At 42.2% G+C, this 20,184-nt stretch overlaps 3 protein-coding genes across 8 annotated transcripts in view; all 3 read right to left on the bottom strand.

Moving 5' to 3' along the window:
- The window catches only part of LOC135485884 (EF-hand calcium-binding domain-containing protein 14-like), a 41,054-nt gene extending 35,126 nt beyond the window's left edge, over positions 1-5,928 (bottom strand). For 5 of the 6 annotated variants that reach the window (XM_064768226.1, XM_064768228.1, XM_064768229.1 and 2 more), the window contains exons 1-2: positions 5,726-5,928; positions 2,109-2,278 (exon numbers count right to left, since the gene is read on the bottom strand). In XM_064768226.1, coding sequence (XP_064624296.1) covers positions 2,109-2,278; positions 5,726-5,868 — 313 coding nt within the window. In that variant the 5' untranslated portion in view covers positions 5,869-5,928. Of the gene's footprint in view, positions 1-1,014; positions 1,295-2,108; positions 2,279-5,725 lie in introns of those variants that run through there. The other variant, XM_064768227.1, reaches the window with a different exon arrangement.
- An 8,418-nt stretch (positions 5,929-14,346) lies between these two features.
- Positions 14,347-14,955, bottom strand: LOC135486043 (uncharacterized). Its single transcript, XM_064768507.1, has one exon. The coding sequence runs from the start codon at positions 14,953-14,955 to the stop codon at positions 14,347-14,349; it is 609 nt and encodes a 202-aa protein (XP_064624577.1).
- A 29-nt stretch (positions 14,956-14,984) lies between these two features.
- On the bottom strand, positions 14,985-19,722 carry LOC135486042 (uncharacterized protein K02A2.6-like). Its single transcript, XM_064768506.1, has 4 exons — positions 18,657-19,722; positions 17,750-18,424; positions 17,389-17,616; positions 14,985-15,331 (listed from the first exon to the last, which is right to left on the bottom strand). The coding sequence occupies exons 1-4, from the start codon at positions 19,720-19,722 to the stop codon at positions 14,985-14,987; spliced, it is 2,316 nt and encodes a 771-aa protein (XP_064624576.1).
- Positions 19,723-20,184: the final 462 nt, after the last annotated feature.

Raw genomic sequence — 20,184 nt, 5'->3', positions numbered from 1 at the left:
TCTCAAAGAATTCACCTAGTCTGCCATGACTGCAGTGAAGACAATAATGTCGAAAACGACATGGATGAATCTAGTAGTAGTACTCGCCATGCTCACTCTAAAAAAAGCTGAGAGTAAGACTGTTAGTCTTTAAATCAAAAGACAGAACATTTACAAGGCTTGCTATGGCTATCACTATCAGTGTTCAGTTTTTAAAACAGCTTGGACTCTCTTTCTTTACATTATATACAATCAATGTATGAACTCTTTTCAAACTTATGTAGGTACATGTTCCACTTCCATTTTGACGCATCGGAAAATGTACCGATACACTCAAAATTTTCTCATTTTCACCATTGCTCTCGGATTTTCATCAAACCTACCACAAATTGCGCATTACAGGATGTCCCTGCATTTTAATCCATTCAACATTTCATTCCAAACACAAGCGCTCCAGAAAATGATGATTTTGTAGCGTGTGCAGCATATGACTGCCCCAATGCTAAATGCATTTTTCACGCTACTTGCAACAGAGCATCTGGAGCTTGTCAAATGTCATTTTTCATGGCATTTCTTCAATGGCGCATAACCCATGTACAAATTGTGTGTACTAGGCCTAAAATTTCCTATGCTGGAACAGCAGGCCATTTTTTGGAGCGGTTGTGGTACTGGTATGGTACTTTTGAATGGATAAAAATGCTGGGATATGCTGTAACAATCAATTTGAGGTAGGCCTAGGCCTAGGTCTCATGAAAATCTGAGAGTTATTGTTAAAATGAGAGCGATTTTCAAAGATTTCTGAACATCTTGAAGTTAAAACAAACTAGACCTAGGCCTAGGCCTAGACTATACCATGGAGGTAATAATCTTAATAATACCCCCATGGCTATACTAGGCCTAGACATAGGCCCCTATTCCCACTTTCACTTCCAATAAAAAATAGACCATAGTGCACGTCGAGTGTCTTTCCCCATCCCTAGCCCCCTCAACATCACGACAAGATGAACCAATCTACACAGCCCTGTTTTCGCTTACTTCCTTATCACAGCTGACTTTTGAGCAGGGACTTGAAATTCGACTTCTGACGAGTCTGTTTCCGAGCGAAGCAACTCATGCTTCCCATTTTTCGTCGGTTTTCGCCGGCCTATTTTACCATTATTAACCAATGCGTCGAGCTCACGACGCTTTTTCATCTTTTTAACAGGTTTAAAGTCAACATTGATCCGTGCTTTGGGGTCCAGCTTGACCGTTTATACGGTTAAAACACGAAATTTTACACAAATCGACTATCGTGACATCGCCATTCCGACATGTTTACAATGCGTTTTGATACATCTTCAATATTCAGATCGATGTCATTATGTCAACGAATAATCTCTAATGCAGTGACGTCACATTAAGTTCATAACGCGGGAAATATGAATGGGCATCTGATGCGTATTTTTGAACGGGAACTCGTGCCTTTAGGATTGTCGGATCTGGTCGTACGTATGTACATGTCACACGCCTTTGTTAATGGCACAAAAAACTCGTACTCTAACTAAGACCAAGTAGATAAACAGTTCGAGGAGTGCGATTTGCGCTGGTCGAGAATAGAAAACGTGATCGAAGCAAATGACAAAATGGTGGTGTCGCCTCAAATCGAGACCGCTGGCCCGAGAACGAGGTGCAGTAAAAAAGGCTACGTTACAACCGAGGTGTGTTAACATTACCAACGGATACCCTTATATTGTATCCGGACCACATACGTTATACCGTTATACATCGCAAAGCAAACGCTTTTAGTTTGATTTGGCCACAGTGAAGCATAAAAAAGCAAAATGTGACGCGTTCGTTCTCGAAATCGCACACAGTAGAAACTTACCCGCCTTCCATTGAGTGAGATTGCAACAACGCATTTGACCGCGCTTTTTCACGCCAACAATGCAAAATTCGCATACTGTACGTTGTATCATGCGATATCGCTTCAAATCACATTCAGTGGAACAGCACCCCGAAATGCAAAAGTTGCGTGCATTCTTCAATTCATGCCAAATCGCGACAAATCGCGTGCATGTACGGGAGAACGATGGGTGCAGTAACCGTTACCATAACCATAACCATTAATAGTTCAAGATGCAATAACTTACCATTCTTCTTAACTTCTTGTAATTGTTCGTTTAATCCATTGAGCTGACTCCTTAGATACGACACCAGGCCAGCCAAGACTAACGTCAGGATGAAGGACACGGCGACTAGGAACAGCAGACAGGAAGATTTACAGTTGAGGCAGCATGTCCGGCTAGGGGGAGATTTCCTTCTGGAATATCGGACAAGTTTGACGCTGATGGTAGGCTTTACTTGTTACTACCCCCCCCCCCCCCCCCCCGCCCTCCCTTATATAAATCATTCATGAAAAGAATGATACCAAAAGTATTTTGAAATCTGTATATGGTAGGGCTTGGCGTGAGAAACTGGTATTTTAGTCCAGGTGAGTCTTGCGACATCTTGTTTCACAGCATTTTTTCAATCCTTGCCTTTACTTTGTCGCCTGGAAGACGCAATATATAGTTCTGACGCCAACACGAAAACAAAATGTTCGTTTAGGATTTTGATAAGAATCAATTTTAAATCGGCGTTTGTAACTCAACTGAGGGGCGCGGGTTAGTAATGGCGAATTTTTAAGAAAAGCTCGCTTGAATTACATTTAAGACATCTGCGACGAGATCTCCCGGTCAGTTTTTTTTATAAAACTAAACGCTTACTCTTTCAAGGTAAAAGTTACATGCAGAATCTTTCAATGAAAAAATTGAACGTTTTCTAATCTTATGGATCTCAATGGCGGCCTGTGTTGGCACGCACGATGAAGTTATGCGACGCCGGGCGCATGAGAAGTCTGGTGTGAGCGTTGTAACTGAAGAAAGACGCAGTGAAAGTGTCTACATTTGTGGCTATTTTTACGGCCGTCTCAAATGCATTTTACATGCGAACAACTGGCTCTTCTTACGGCGGTCATTTTCATTTTTTAGCCTTAATCCTACCCCAAACCTAACCCTGATGACCCTTATTCCTCACACTAACTCACCCCTAACCCAACCTAACACTAATCCTTGTCCCCTAATCCTCAGTTTAATCCCTAAAATCGCTGACATTCTTGAATAGTCGCTTTGTTATAAAGATCGAGGGGGTACAAAATGCATGTCGATAGTTGCAGCTCTGATAAAGTCACGGAGACAAAACCCAAGCCGCAGTGGAATTTTCAACCAACCTCTTGCACAGGTCTTATATAAGCGCGATAAACTTGAGGAATCTAAAAAAAGCAACAGAAAAAAAGACAACAGAAAAAAAAGACAACGGGTAAACAAAACAACACGTATTAAAAAAAGGACAACGGAAAAAAAGACAACAGGTAAAAAAGCAACGGAAAAAAAGCAACAATCTAGGTAAAAAAGACAACTGGTAAAAAAAGCAACGGAAAAAAATAATATAATAATAACTTTTAATTCGACCCTATAAATTCATTCAGAAATTTTGTCTGGGTCAATCAAAATTGAAGCGAAATTTCAAATTCTGCAAAAATAGCAAACTGGAGTGGCAAACCACCGAAAAAAGTGCTCAAAAGTAGTGTAAACAGGCCATTACTGTCAGGAATAAGCAGAATTCGCGAGACTGCCCCAATCAAAGACATGTTGCTGACAATTTGTTGATCCATCCCTTCATTTTGTGAGAGGAGTACAGACCAACTCAGGCGCATCTCTCCAACCAAAATGGTGTTCGACCAAGGGCGGGCCTACACTCGCCAAATAGAGCGATGATAACAAATATTGAGTTGAGAGCTGAGCGTCAACTTGGACATTATTATCTCTCAAATCATATTGGGCAATTGTAAAGCAAACTTGTACATGTACAATGTAAAAGGAAACCGGATACGACAGAGGAAACCGCCCACTCTATGACATAAAGTGCCGGACAGACCGGGAATTGAACACGGGACCTCGGAGGTGTGGTGACAGGCGCTGATGTTACCATTGCACAGCCGGCACTCCGACAGCCCTATCATGCCTGGAGCCCTAGAGCGATGATGTTCCTCCCTTTAATGAAGCTTTGTTGGCTGATAAGATGGAAACCCTTCCTCTGGAAATGAGGCAATACTGAATACCAGTAAATCAGTACAACTAATCTGGCTGTAGTGTGAAAGTTAATTGGGTCCTCTTTGATAGTAGTCATCTTTTTTACCTGTTGCCTTTTTTACCTAGATAGTTTTCTTTCTTTCCGTTGCTTTTTTTACCCGTTGTCTTTTTTACCTAGATGGTTTTTTTTTTGCGTTGCTTTTTTACCCGTTGTCCTTTTTACCGTTGCTTTTTTACCTGTTGCCTTTTTTTCCGTTGCCTTCTTTACGGTTGCCTTTTTTACCTGTTGTCTTTTTTCCTTTGCTTTTTTTACCGTATACCAAACTTGAGACCTCATGAAAAGTATCGAATACGGGACATAGTAATTTGAAATATTTGATAATCTCAAAATAAAATATGTAAAAAAAGCTTCGTTCATGGCTTTCATTTGACCTTTCAACGATTACGACATGCTGTGGTGGTCGATCATAGGCGACACACAATACAGATATGCACCCGGCAGAGGATTTTTAGCGGCGAAGTGAAAAACCCTTAGTGGATTTTCGGATCTCATTCCATTGTACTCCTAGTGCACACTCCTGTGCACAGTATCATCGGGTGGTCGAGCATCATACCTTTCTCAAGAACAAATATCGATCTTTAAAATGTTTTGGTGAATGACCTGTATATGCAAACTGCATTCAAAGCTTATGATTTCTGCTAGCAAAAATAAAACTAAATTACACTTCCGGAAAATCCTCAAAATCTGTATTTCTGATTGGTTCGTATCATTACACTTTACCACGCACGGTCAGTGTATGTGCAGTGATGCATTGCTCAATACGAATGTACAGTCCTACAAGAGTAAATGTCCACAGGTTTTTTTAAATATCACAGAGATAGAATAAGATAATTGAATGTGGTTTTCAGCAGAGAATGGTATATCTAGTTGGTCACGTATCTGTTATATTTGGACCTAGCTAATCCTGTCTCTTCATTATGTAACAGGCAATTTTTAAAATGTCCTAAAAGTTACTTTTTTATTTTGTTTTATTTCCGTTCTTTTTCACAATGTATGGGTGAACTATGATGCAACAACGTTTTTTTGTTGCTTTCATTACTAGAAAATTCCTGCTAAATTCTTTCATTTTGAAGATGAAGATGAAGACGAAGATGAAATTAGGTGCATCCAAATACAACAAATATATGACCAACTAAATATACCATGCTCGGCTGAAAACCGCATTCATATATCTTATTAAATCTCCGTGATATTTTAAAAAAACGGTGGACCTTTACTTTCTGGTAAGACTGTACGTACACTACAGCATAATACTGACCGTCGCGACAATATCAGCGGTAGCATCTCTCATCAAACGTTTTCTTGTTTTCGACTTTTGTGTTAGCAAACTAGACTAAAGCTGCACATGATGTTAAGGTGTGATAGTAACACTCTGTAAACTACTGAAGTTGTGAAAAATCTTTTCACAACTTTTTTTTTCACAGTTTCTGAGTAGCCTTCTTTTCATTGATAAAGAAAGCTGGAAGATTGACGCCTGTGCAGCCCGCCCTTCGGAATGACATTTTCGCTTTTCATATTAGGACAATAGTGGCACACTACAATTAATTGAACTATGAAAACCTAGACTGATAGTTACCTTTTCCTTGTTTTGACAGCAGGAGGTTGTAAGGCAAAATGTTCCAACTCATCACTGTCATCGAATTCTTCAACGTCGAACAGACCTTTCCGATCATTCGCATTCACTTCAGCATAATCATGCTTTCCACCTGAACGCATCATTTTTGAAACGATGGCAGATTGAAATGGAAGGAGGAGGAAATAGTCCCAATGTCAATGAATGCGTAGGGCCCACATGTACATATAAATGTATAATATATACACTACGTCGAGTTACTATTTATTTCTCGTTATATACAGTCATGCAGGCCTATTTTTCAAGGGAATAGGCACAACATGTACTTAAGGTTTTGAAAGAAATGGTAGGCCCCTACATGCCCTATACTGTATACGGTAAATCCCTGATCCCGCACAATAGAAAATAATGCTTGGACGACCTGTTTGGCGACGTCATCGCTATTTACTTGTATTGACCCGCGACAAACATGGTCGGATCATTACTTTGCTTGTTGTCCCAGCCGGTAAGAATCGAACTGTAATGAAAGAGAAACCAGTCACGAAAAGCTTTTAAAAATTGGGTGTTTTGAAAGGCCCGAGAGAAAACTAAGGCGGGAATATGCTCTCATTTCATAAATATTATGAGCTGTTCCGAGGAAGTGACAAGACAACGGGCCACGGTACTGTGAATGGGATCACAATTTAGCATTTCAAAAGGGTTGACCAAATGCACCACCATTAATGGACAGGGGTGGGAGTCAGTTCTTTCTTTTCCTGCGGTCTTCAATATGGCTGGCCTCTGGCAAGCAAGTTTGGAAACTTTGTAGTCCAAGGAACGGATGATTTTTACATTATTCCTCTTCGTAATGAATTTCCTGCGGTAGACGACATCAAAGGACTTTGTATAAGGTCCAATATCATCGAATTGGAATGATCGGACATTGTTACACCGGACACCGGAAAGCCCGAACCTGAAGCCGTGTAACTGTTGCACTGTTTGGGGGGGGGGGGGGGGAGGGCATCCTCGAAAATCCAGAGTCAGTCGTATCCTCCTCCCCTCGCACCGATCTATATATGGCAGCATCTAGGAATTGGTGAGCACGCGTATACCGTAGGCTCTATAAGATGGTTGGCGCAAAGAAATAAAAAGAAATTGTCAAGGCGAAGTCTTACGGAACCGATAGGGCTCAACACAAAGAAAAATAAGATTTAGTGAATTGAAGACTGAGATACGGATGATAGAGGATCTATTAGATGGTTGGCGCAAAGAAATAAAAGATATTATGAAGGAAACTGCCTTACGGATGCACCATTATCTATCAGATAGGGTTCATCACCAAGATGAATAAAAATTAACATGTATGACAGATGTTGGTAAGAAATATTAAGAAAAAGTATTTTCAAAAACATAATACTATTAACTATGTAATCAAGTATGCTGTATGAGATAATCCCCCATCCGTACTGACCCTGGAATAAAGCGATACTGTCGCTGGTCTGCTCCGTCCAATCGAACCGGCTCTTACATCTTTCCAAGCAAATCAGTCACTATTGTAAACTCAGCGCATCTAAAACGCGCTCTCATTGGCTGCAATTCTAAATGCATGGTACTTTCTTGTTTTCACACCATCCAATACACGATCTTAAAAGGAGCAATCATCCTCCCCCCCGCGAACGTCGATAAAATACCACAAAAGAACATTATAAGTGTCAATTAAAGCAGTAAGGAATGAATGGAATATGACTATTGAGTAACTAGAAAGCAGTTTGTATTCATTTGAAATGCGGTCTTGAGACATGGATGGTACACATTTATCATCAAACAACAGGGGTGTGGTGATATCAGTGAACAGCCGGCAATCCCGCTGGAAGCGTGTGGGTTGATTCAGGGCATAAGCTTGGTCGATAGTGCCGAGTGTTGGCCTGAGCTTCAGGAGTGGGGGCATACGCATGTCAGTGATACTGGGCGGTAGTATGATAGGCTCCATCGCTTTCATCTCCCTTTTTGAAGATGGGGGCAACGTTCGCATATTTTCAGTCCAGGCATATTTCACCAGTCAGCAGTGTTGATTGGTTGAAGTCGTGTTGTGACATCGGCTAGTAGTAGAGCCAACTGAATAGCTGGATTGGTTCATACTGGTTTAATAACGCTGTGGTGGAGTCGACGACTGAGTTGTGGGTGTCGTCTTTATTTTATTCGGGTGAACCAATAACAATGGCTGTATGGGTTGGATGTTGATATACCGGTACACCCGCTGAAGGAGTATAAATAGCTCACTTGCATCTTCCAGCGCTAGGCTAGGCCGTAAATAGGGAGGTTGAGAACAGCAAGTTATCACGGATGAAACTCGTCTGCAGAAAATGGATGAATTTTGTGTACATTTCGACCCTCATGAGTAAGAAATGTGATAAGTCACTGATCTCAACGCACCTAGACTTAAATTGCCTATGTAAATCCCCGATGTATTTCATGTGGCAGTACCATTATCTTGGCACAAAAATTGGCCCAGTTCCGATTTATCTTGCTGGTATTTTAATGTATTTCGAACTCGATTTTAAATGTGAACTATGACTCGTTTTAAATCGGAATCAGTCCAACGCCTGTGAAAACCGAGTGGTTTCCGCTTGAAAAGCGATATATTCATATCGGCAAGCTTCACGTTTCGAACAATACAATTTGAGTTTCGAGTTTCGCGTGACGTGTTCTTCCGGTTGGAAGTCACGTTTTTTTCAGTAAAACTCAATTCATCAGCTACAAATAGGCTGCACTGCACACATACTAGTAGAGTCAGATCTGAATCACAGGTCATCCTTATTGATCCAAGGTTCAAGAATATTAAGTTTGGAGGGCAAGCCTTTGCCAGGAGTTGAAAAACACAACTGCCTCAAGAGTAGTAAAATTGGCCGCGACGAACCTCTTTGAGATGGAGTTACAGTCAGCGATCACCTTGGACGCCGGAGGCCCGGCTTCCTGTGATGACCCAATCCCTGGAAACAAGTATACCCATTACATGTATGTATGTGGCATCGGGCCGGTAAGCCTCATTGGTGTGATACTGAATATACTGAACGTCAAAACCTTCACCAAGATGAACTCGGACAAACTACAAGGCGTCTATCTTCTTCGCTGTCTAGCTTATTCCGACATGGCCCTGTTGGTAATTTCGTTTGTCTTATTCCCAATGCGGCATCTCATTTCAAGGATGATTAGAGGAGACGACATTTTCAAAGCAATTTACGGAGATTTGGAGATCATACCGTACTTGTATTATCCAGTCGAGATACCTTACTTCATCAGTTTGGAGATGCGAAATCACATGATGGTGCTGGTTGCTCTGGAAAGGTAAGAACCAGTCATATAATGAGAAGAATCCCCCCCCCCCCCCTCCCCGACCCCTCGTATGAGCGTATAAAAGAGAATTATTACTATATTACTATGGAGGAGCATCCTAATTTGTGTCAGCGTCATAGTCTGTTTTGTAAGCCTACAGGTAATCTATTGAAAGATGTTCTAACCATGCTTGGCGATAGGTCCCTAGGTAGTCAACCGCCCACGTAGAAATCATCTAAACTCATATCTTATAGTGGCAATGTGATCTAGACACATTTAATATTTTAACTCCGAATATCGCGATCGTGATTCGTACACGTGTCAAAAATGTGTGCGCCAGCACAGCAGTCCGAACTGCTGAAACTTTATTCACCAGCAGGCCCCTGATATCTGAATTACAGGTCCTCCTTTAGTCAAGGTTAAAAAATGTTAGGTTTGGAGGTCGCCGAGCCTTTTTCAGGAGTGCTCACAGATTGGAATCGCCGTAAAGGTGATTTCGCATGCACACCATTCAGCCTACTTTTTACATTTTCTCGGGTATGGCTGGCGCGAGTGGACAAAATTCAGAATTATGCCACGGCATAAATAGGAATTGTTGTGCACCATAAATCAACCAATCAAAACATCGGATCTCGTGAAATGTGCCGCGACAGAATTCAGAATTATGCCACGGCATGAATAGGAATTGTGGTGTGGCATAATTAGACCAATCAGAAAGTGGCAATCGCTTTATTTATGGTGCGGCATATATCGCACTTCCGGCGTCCATAAATCGCACTTCCGTCCATAAATTCGGCTCTCTGATTGGCTGTCTGCTGTTACGAATATAGTCGTGGGTCTAAAACGATTATAGTCGTGGGTTGATTCATTTATGTCGTGGTATAATTCAGATTTAATGGTCACCATAATTCATGAAATGCGGGGTTCTGATTGGCTGTCTACTATTATGAATATAGTCGTGGTGTAAATCTGATTTATCCCGACCCTTAATTCAGATATTTGTCCACTCCCGCCAGCCATACTCGGGCGGTGAAAATGAACCGTCTCATTTCCTATTCATAAGTAGGCGCAGATCAGTTAGCTAGATTAGGCCTGCTGAACATATGACCTGTAGGGTCAGCAATAGGGTTCCATTCAGTAACTTGTCATCCAACACCTCATGGTCTATACTCCCTTTAAACATAGCCGGGGTATAGCCTTGATAAGATGCAAAATTCGTGGTGGTCAGATGTAACTTGTGTATGATTTGATGATGCTTTGACACCTTATGAGTTGAGGGAAGAGCATTGTATTTGCAATAGGAAATACGCTTTAACAGTGACATTCGAAGCAGGTCATATGATATACATTCAGGAGACAGGTAAAAACTTTACGGGATGTACTACTGAGTACAGATTAGGAAATACGCTTTAACAGTGACATTCGAAGCAGCTCATATGATATACATTCAGGAGACAGGTAAAGACTTTACGGGATGTACTACTTAGTACAGATTAAGAAATACGCTTTAACAGTGACATTCGAAGCAGCTCATATGATATACATTCAGGAGACAGCTAGGTAAAAACTTCACGGGATGTACTACTAAGTACAGATTAGGAAATACGCTTTAACAGTGACATTCGAAGCAGCTCATATTATGATATACATTCAGGAGACAGGTAAAAACTTCAAGGGATGTACTACTAAGTACAGATTAGGAAATACGCTTTAACAGTGACATTCGAAGCAGCTCATATGATATACATTCAGGAGACAGGTAAAGACTTTACGGGATGTACTACTTAGTACAGATTAGGAAATACGCTTTAACAATGACATTCGAAGCAGCTCATATGATGTACATTCAGGAGACAGGTAAAAACTTTACGGGATGTACTACTAAGTACAGATTAGAGGGCGCACTTGCCTGGAAAGTTGCGCCTTAGAAATGACAACTTGATTTGATTTGATTGAATGTATTTGTTGATACTTTTCTCCAAATTCTTGGAGTCAACCTTCCCCTCGAAAGCCGAGTCCATTTCAAAACGTGGGCAAAGTTCTCATCAGTATTCTATATTTCATACGTGTATATACCTATTTCCAGATTCATGAAGTTAATCTTCCCCTTAAAAGCAAAGTCCATTTCAACACGTGGTAATGCCAAGAAGACCATGATATTATTAATTGTGTTGGCCATCTGTTGCAACGTCTGGCGTTATTGGTGGATGTATTTTACAAGAGAAGGCGAGCCAAATAACCCATGTTCTCCTGACGGCCCACTAAGGATTAAAAAACATCCAATAGGACAAGAGGTGGATAAAATCGTCTATTTAGCAATAATGTTTGCAGCACCACTGGGTTTACTGTTGATTTTAAACATAGCTGTAATACGATCACTGTTCAAATCAGTTAGTAGTGTACAAAAGCTTTCCCGGTCCTCCGACAGTAATCTGATGGCTCAACATCAGTTGTCCCTCATGACTGGCTGCATTTGTACTTTATTTTTCATATGTGAAATACCGGCGTGTTTAGACAGAATCTTGACCCTGGTATTTACTGATGATTTAACCGCTGGTGAGGCCTACTGGCGTATCGGCTCGGCCATCCGCAAAGCAGGTTTGTTGCTAATCACATTAGATTCGACGCTGAACTTCTTCATATACTTGATGACGAATAGGAAATTTCGGTCTATTTTACTCAACATTTCGACAAAGCAGTAAAGCCAGATTTGCCGCATGAGAATCGTCTCTTAAGCGCGGATTATGATTGGTGACGTTGTAGTAATTTCGAGTGCATAAATGTAATTCATCATATACCCTAGTGCTTTGATCTGGTGGAAAAAAACACAGAAAATCATAAACTTGCATCGAAGGTTGTATTCAAATTCTTCCACACTCACGGGAAGTGAACCAGCCACAGTCTTTTACAAGATCTATTTAGAGGCTATTAGCCGTTATGATCTAAGTAGCCCACCAACATGTACCCGGTCAAACTATTCTTCTCCGCTGTCTGGCGTCTTTCGTTATATCCCTTTTGGTGATTTCGTTTCTCTTATTCCCAACACGACCGGCATCGCTTTTCAAGGATATATGAGGGAATGACATTTTCAAAGCAATTCGCGGTGATTTGGAGATCATACCAGTAATAGAGAGTTAGAGATCCGTAACTTTTAGCTGAAGGTATACGTATACTGATAAACACCTGTGTACGTTGGAATGTATAGACAAAATGACTTGAGAAAACCCCAACTAATGTGACGACGTATTCGTATCAATAGCGAGCTTTCGCACCGCACGGTTAGTCAAGCCGACTTCATTTGGCTATGTGTATCAGTAACCGGTAAGACGGTTTCTTTTGACCCGTTTCGCAAATGAAGCCGGTCAGGCAAAGACGGATAGTGCAATTGTTTACGACCAAGCTTTTCGTACCTACCAGGTCGATTAGTCTCTCAAGTTACGTCAATTAACTTTACTGGCTTGATAAGCTTCATAGGGTTTTTTTTTGTTCGCGATTTAACATGCTGTAAATGAAAGGAACATGAATAGGACATTGTGTTTGTCATCGTGAGGAAATCAGGCCGGTGGGTCAGAGCAGTCGTTACCCTTCGTTACTACGGGCAAACTTGTAATTGCGGATAACGAGCCGTGTGCAAGCTCTCGATTTCCTTCAGCCTGGCGTGTCCGCTTGATTTAAAACGGCAAATACCAATAAGGCCATTTGGATGAGAGAAGAAATTACATGTATTAACCTGAGGTCTATAACAACATGAGCGATTGAGAGCGTTTCCCGACGATTATACTGTTTTTGTTCGTGTTGGTTTAAATGAATTCTTTTCAAACTAAATTAACAGAACTAAGAGGCCTTCACCCGACAATGAGGGGATGGGAAATCAAACACGTCATGTCATTTCAAACATGACGTAATACGACGTGACACTCCGACTCTACCCTCGGGTCCCGGACGAAATCGGCCGATAGTGATGACGTCAGGCCACGTACCTGTAATAAAGTTTTAAGCCTTTTTAAGCCGTACTTTCTACACGCTCATAACTTTTTCCGAGACGTTATCTTGGAGGAACGCTTTCAAAGCCAAATTGGCCTATCCTAGCCTGTCAAACCATGAAATTTTCGTTGTACGTTATGCATGACAATTACAATATGTTTCGGTAGCCTATACCATTAGGCCCCGCGTGGTGGCGATGAGGCCACTGTATTGTAATGCAAGAGAGTGGTTGAGTCACTCTAGAGGGGAGGGTACTTCAGCCGAACCAAGAGTATAATGTCGTGATAAAAAACCCAACTGGCCGGATTACAACAACCGATGCAGTATCATCTATACACACTACCCCGGTTGGTAAGATCACATCAGCCGATGGAGTATCATGTACCAACGGAGACAATGTCACAAAAAATCAACAGGATGATTATACAGCAGAGTACCATAGAGTAACATGCATCCGCCCAGCATGTAAGATAATACAGCAGACAGAGTACCATACAGTAACATGCATCGCCAGTAACAACCATTGACTTGTTACATGGCATTCGTAAGGCAAAACTTGCCAGTGACATGGCACTCGTTAGGCAAGACCTGCCAGGCATGCCAGGAACAACCATTGCGACATGGCACGCGTAAGGCATGCAATAACAACCCAAACCATACAAAGTATCACGCACCACCTAAAGTTCTTAGGCAAGACCTCCCCTCCAATGGAGTTCATGGCTCCTAATACCCCAGAGAGCAAACAAAGGCACAATCAGAGACATCGGTCAGTTAAACGACTGGAGGACAATCTCCTTTCAAGTCCGCATCAGGTCTCAATTCTGCTTGAACATTATGCATATTTTGTAATCTATTAGATGGCCGGTTCATCGGCTTTATTCACAAGCGGTTGTGCATCAGAGACGACAACGGAACTGGATGACTCGTAAATACCATTGTCTTTCATTGGGTAACCAACAGTCTTGTCCCCAATGGTTAATCCAGAGGACTCGTAAATACCATTGTCTTTCATCGGGTAACCAACAGTCTTGTCCCCAATGGTTAATTCAGAGGACTCGTAAATATCATTGTCTTTCATCGGGTAACCAACTGTCTTGTCCCCAATGGTTAATTCAGAGGACTCGTAAATATCATTGTCTTTCATCGGGTAACCAACAGTCTTGTCCCCAATGGTTAATCCAGAGGACTCGTAAATATCATTGTCTTTCATCGGGTAACTAACTGTCTTTTCCCCAATGGTTAATTCAGAGGACTCGTAAATATCATTGCCTTTCATTTGGTACCCAACAGTCTTTTCCCTAATGGCTAATTCAGAGGAGTGGTAAATATCACTGTCTTTCATCGGCAAAACCAACAGTCCTGTCCCCAATGATTAATCCAGAGGACTCGTAAATATCATTGTCTTTCATCGGGTAACCAACAGTCTTGTCCCCAATGGTTAATTCAGAGGACTCGTAAATATCATTGTCTTTCATCGGGAAACCAACTGTCTTGTCCGAAATGGTTAATTCAGAGGACTCGTAAATGTCATTGTCTTTCATCGGGTAACCAACTGTCTTGTCCCCAATGGCTAATTCAGAGGACTCGAAAATATCATTGCCTTTCATCGGGTAACCAACAGTCTTGTCCCCAATGGTTAATCCAAAGGACTCGTAAATATCATTGCCTTTCATCGGGTAACCAACTGTCTTGTCCCCAATGGTTAATTCAGAGGACTCGTAAATGTCATTGTCTTTCATCGGGTAATCAACTGTCTTGTCCCAAATGGTTAATTCAGAGGACTCGTAAATATCATTTTCTTTCATTGGGTACCCAACAGTCTTGTCCCCAATGGTTAATTCAGAGGACTCGTAAATATCATTGTCTTTAATCGGGTACCCAACAGTCTTGTCCCCAATGGTTAATTCAGAGGACTCGTAAATGTCATTGTCTTTCATCGGGTAACCAACTGTCTTGTCCGAAATGGTTAATTCAGAGGACTCGTAAATATCATTTCTTTCATTGGGTACCCAACAGTCTTGTCCCCAATGGATAATTCAGATGACTCGTAAATATCATTTTCTTTCATCGGGTAACCAACAGTCTTGTCCCCAATGGTTAATTCAGAGGACTCGTAAATATCATTGTCTTTAATGGGGTACCCAACAGTCTTGTCCCCAATGGTTAATTCAGCAGACTCGTAAATATCATGATTGTCGTTCATCGGGTAACCAACAGTCTTGTCCCCAATGGTTAATTCAGAGGACTCGTAAATGTCATTGTCTTTCATTGGGTAACCAACAGTCTTGTCCCCAATGGTTAATTCAGAGGACTCTGTGGTATCGTAACAGTAGCAATCATCAATGAAAGAAGCAAGTATTGTAAACTGTAACAATGTTCTTAATTACTCATCATCCCGTCTCCAGACTCCGGAGAGTCCAGTACATCATTCATAACTAGGTGGCTGCATCTGCTGTAGCAGACGACAGTAATACTTCGAGACACGACATATTCCCCCTTCTGTTAATAAGAAGTGCCGTACTGTCTGAATATTGCAAATTATTATAAGTGAAATTAAAAGTATGGAAAAGTCCAAAAGTCTTATCTAAAACACACAATCTTAACAATCTCACTTATGAAATGTCACTAGTACTTCAATTATCAATGTCACAATTACTAAGAGTAAGGTAACTATAATCAACACACACTATTTTAGAACACTAACTAATGAGCGACAATGTAATCTCTATACCAGGCTGGTCTAACACGATTTCGCACAGGCCTGGCAGGCGGAGGTTCATAGGGCGCAACAAGTTCAGGAACATCTGGGTTATCACAATGATCAAAGTCAACATCATCCACTGATATCTTTGTATTGTCCTTTGGTGGCAACACTGGAGCACGGTAGCGAGACAACAGTTCCTTATTCCACACCTTTCCATCCTCTGTTTGAAAAGTCGCTGGACCTTTGACGGCAGTGATACGCACTGGGTCAGAATACTTAGAAAATCCTTTACGGACATGTCTTGGAATTTTGACACGGACATGGTCTCCAACTTCTAAATCGCTGTACGAAGCTTGTCAGCATAAGCCTTAGATTTTGCTTGGTTATGTCGGACACGATTGCGAACAGAATCAATCGGTTTCAAGGGTTTGACAACATGCAGACCTGGAATGTCCAATCCTGTTACCATACGCCGACCATGAAGGAGTTCAGACGGTGAAAATCCCGTCGTCGCATGAGGTGTAGCACGGTATACACATAATGATTCACGAACAGCAAGGGTAAGAGATTTTCTCTCTTTGGTAGCAAGCTGAATAGTATTTCCTTAAGTCTGATTGAAACGTTCAACTGCACCATTAGCTTGTGGGTGGTAGATAGCTGAAGTAGTATGACGGATATTTCTCCTCACACAGAAGTCTTCAAAACATGTGACACAAACTGAGGTCCATGATCGGTAACAATCTCTTGAGGGTATCCTTCACGTGAAAATATTCCTTGAAGGAATGAAATGACAACGTCAGTGGTAACTCGTGGTACAAGTGCAGCTTCGGGCCATTTACTGAAGTAATCATGCACAGTGATAGCAAACCTTTCTGAGTGTGGTGCACAATCATTCGGACCTACAATGTCCATCGAAAGTTTTTCCCATGGTTTATTGGGTAGTGAAACAGGCTGCATCGGTGCAGGCCTAGTAGACGCAGTTTTATCATTCATCTGACAAGTGGTACACGTGTGGATCGCTTGTTCCACTTGTATATCCATACCGTTCCACCAGTATAGTCCACGTAAACGTTGCTTAGTACGAACAATCCCCTGATGGCATTGGTGTGCAATTTCTACGATTCGTGCGGTAAGCGCTTTCGGTACGACAACGCGATCTCCACGCAACAGCTTTTGCTTGTAAACAGACAACTCCTTTCGGAATCTGAACAAACCATGGACAGCTTTGTCCACAGCATCCAGTTTATCTGGCCAACCATTCACTTTTGCAAGGTTTCATCGTCATTCGTAGCAGTAGTTATTTCAGTGAGAGTAACACACGCAGTATCATCCTCGAATGTCAAACAAATGGCTTCATCCTCAATATCGAAACCAGTAGTATCTTCTAGTGGCAATCTAGAGAGAGCATCGGCAAAGCAAACTTCACGACCTGGTTTATACTCAACTGTGTAATTGTACTGTAAGAGTCGAGCATTCCAACGAGCGATACGCATCGGCTTATGACCATTACCTTTGGATGACAGGAGCGTTGTAAGGGCCTGATGATCAGTACGCAAAGTGAAATGTCTACCCCGTAGGTATGTATGCCATTTCTCACAAACCCAAACACAGGCAAGGGCTTCACGTTCTCCCACTGCATATTTACGTTCAGAATCAGTCAACGTACGTGACGCACACGTAACAATACGTTCAAGACCATTCTTGTATTGACTCCTGTAGGCACCGAGTCCATAACCACTAGCATCTGTTGTAACAACAATGTCAAGATCAGGATCAAACAAGGTCAGAGTGATATGGTTCCCAATATCCTCCTTGATACATTTGAAACTAGTCTGGCAGTCCTCAGACCATTCAAACTTCTGATCTCCACGAAGCAACTTGCGCACTGGCTCTACTTTGGAAGCAAAGGCAGGGCAGAATTTACTATAGAATCCAACAAGTCCTAAAAGCGACTTCAACGTTGTGGCATCCTTGGGTGGAGGAGCGTCCAGAATTGCACGGGTATTTGGAAGGAGCAGGTTTGATACCTTCCGGTGTTACCATGTGACCTAGGAATTCCATCTCCGTTAAATCAAACTCGCACTTAGCCGGGTTGAGCTTGATTCCTAGTTCACTTAATCGGCGAAGAACAGCTTTCAAGTTCCTGCGATATTCTTCCCACGTACGGCCGTAGACTACTAAGTCATCGAAGTACGACTGTAGACCTTCAAGTCCTTGTAAGGCGATCTTCATCATTTTCTGAAAAGCACTGGGCGCGGACGCAAGCCCAAATGGAACGCGCTTGAAACGGTAAAGGCCTTGGTGAGTCAGAAAGCATGTGAGGTCACGACTTTCCTCATTAAGTTCAAGTTGGTGGTAAGCATTGGCTAGATCTAGACGAGCAAAGTATTTTGCACCGCGTAATTCACCGCGTAATTCATCATTGCTGGGAATAGGAAACTTGTCAACGACAATCTCCTTATTTGGCGCACGCATGTCAACGCAAAGACGAATATTACCAGTTTTCTTACGAACAACAACAAGTGGGGATACCCACTCTGAAGCATCGATCTTCTCAACTATGTCATCCTTTTCCCAACGATCCAATTCCTTGTGAACTTCCTCACGAATAGCAAACGGTATCGCACGTAACGCAGCTTGAGCTGGAACAGCGTCAGGTTTCACACGGATTTTATGAGAGAATCCCTTAACTTTACCCAAACCTGGTTAAACAGGTGAGCAAACTCAGAACGCAAATCCTCTGGCAAACTAGCAGGCAGGTAATCCCGAGATCCGCTGAACAGATTCGACTTTACCGAATCCAACTGATTGACGTTTATCTTCATTAACCGACCATCAATCTGCATTCCAAGACGGATAATAGTGTCACGTCCTAGAAGGGCAACACCCTGTTTAACAACATGTACAGGTATACATTATGTACTTGGCAGATACGATCCTTGTAAGTGATGTCGGCGGTAAAAGTTCCAGAGACTTTAACGATATCCATAGAGTAAGACTTGAGTTGTACCTCAGCAGGTTGTAAGGGAACGTGGGCGAAATACTTTTCGTATTGCGCTTGGGAGATTAGAGTTCTCGGACTTCCTGTATCGACTAACATGCGCATTGGAACATGGTTCATCGTAATCGTACACGAGATTGCATTGGTGTCCTTGGGTGCATTCACAAGTGAGAGCACATGCATATCAGGTCCAGGCACGGAATGTGTAGTCACACAACCAGTAAGATCATTCTCCAAAGTTTGATCGAATTGTAGGTGCCTAACTGTAGAAGCATTTGTACGTTTTGCCTGCATACATAACTTCTGTAAGTGACCTTTCTTGCCACAGGCATGACAAGTAACTTGTGTAGCACGACAGTCCTTAGAGTTAGCAAGATGTGATCTTGAACCACACCTATAGCATGAGCGATTGTCAGTAAACGGCGTAGGCCTCGTAGGTTTTGAAAACGACTGTCGATGGCTTGGCTTTTTATGATGGGCTTTCATTGCATGGACTGTATCCTCAGATTTAGCGGCCTCTTTTCCCATCGTTTTCGATTCTTTCTGTGCTTGTTCAACACGACGTGCATTTGTCAAGGCTTTTTCCAATGACGGGTCCTTCTCTAAAAGCAGGCGCTCCTGACACTTCGGATTGTTGGTTTTCTCCACTATCTGATCACGTACCATTTCGTCAAGCCGATCTCCGTAGTTGCACGGAATCGCTAACTCACGCAGGTTTGTAACGAACTGATCAATAGTTTCATTGGTATGTTGAGATCTTTTCCGGAAACGTACCCTCGCGGCAATGGTATTTTCCACGGGTGCAAAATGACTCTCTAACAGCTTAAGCGCTTTCACGTAGTCGTCATCCCCATCAGCATACTCAACAGCATCCTCCCGTAGCGTGTAAAACACACGTTGGGCTTCAGCCCCAATAGAATGTAGTAAGAGTCCTCTCTTGCGTTGCGGTGAGAATTTATTCCTCTCATCTTCAGCAGCAATGAGGTAATTCTCAAACATCGACTTCCAGAATTTCCACTGGAAAGCAGGTTTACCGATCAGGGTTCGGAGAGCGCGATCGCTGCTGGGAACCTTTTGGTCGCTCGTGGGACCCGCTTTGATGATCGCCGCCCAGACCCTCACGTGACCAATTCTCCATTTAAGATGCTGCTACTGCGCATGCGTTATCTATGTGTGGAGCATGGTCAGGAGGTGCATCAACATGACGGCAATCTTATTTGAATATTCTATTAATAGATAAATTTAACCCTTTCGTGGTATTTACGCGCTCAACTTGGCCAGGGTGAGATCGGGTGAGATGGATCGAGTTGCGCGACTGGGTCTTCGTCAGTGGGCGGGGGGCGCCGGGATCTGTGGTTTCTTGTGATCTTGAGCTGTTATTATTATGAACTAACATGTAGACTACTATCTTCACTGAACTGCTGACACCAGGTTACTAGTATTATCGTGCTTGCCCTCTTG

The sequence above is a fragment of the Lineus longissimus genome, chromosome 4 (assembly GCF_910592395.1).
Source record: "Lineus longissimus chromosome 4, tnLinLong1.2, whole genome shotgun sequence".
Taxonomy (NCBI): domain Eukaryota; kingdom Metazoa; phylum Nemertea; class Pilidiophora; order Heteronemertea; family Lineidae; genus Lineus; species Lineus longissimus.
The sequence above is the reverse complement of the archived record's forward strand: the minus strand, read 5'-3'. Positions and strand labels throughout refer to the sequence as shown.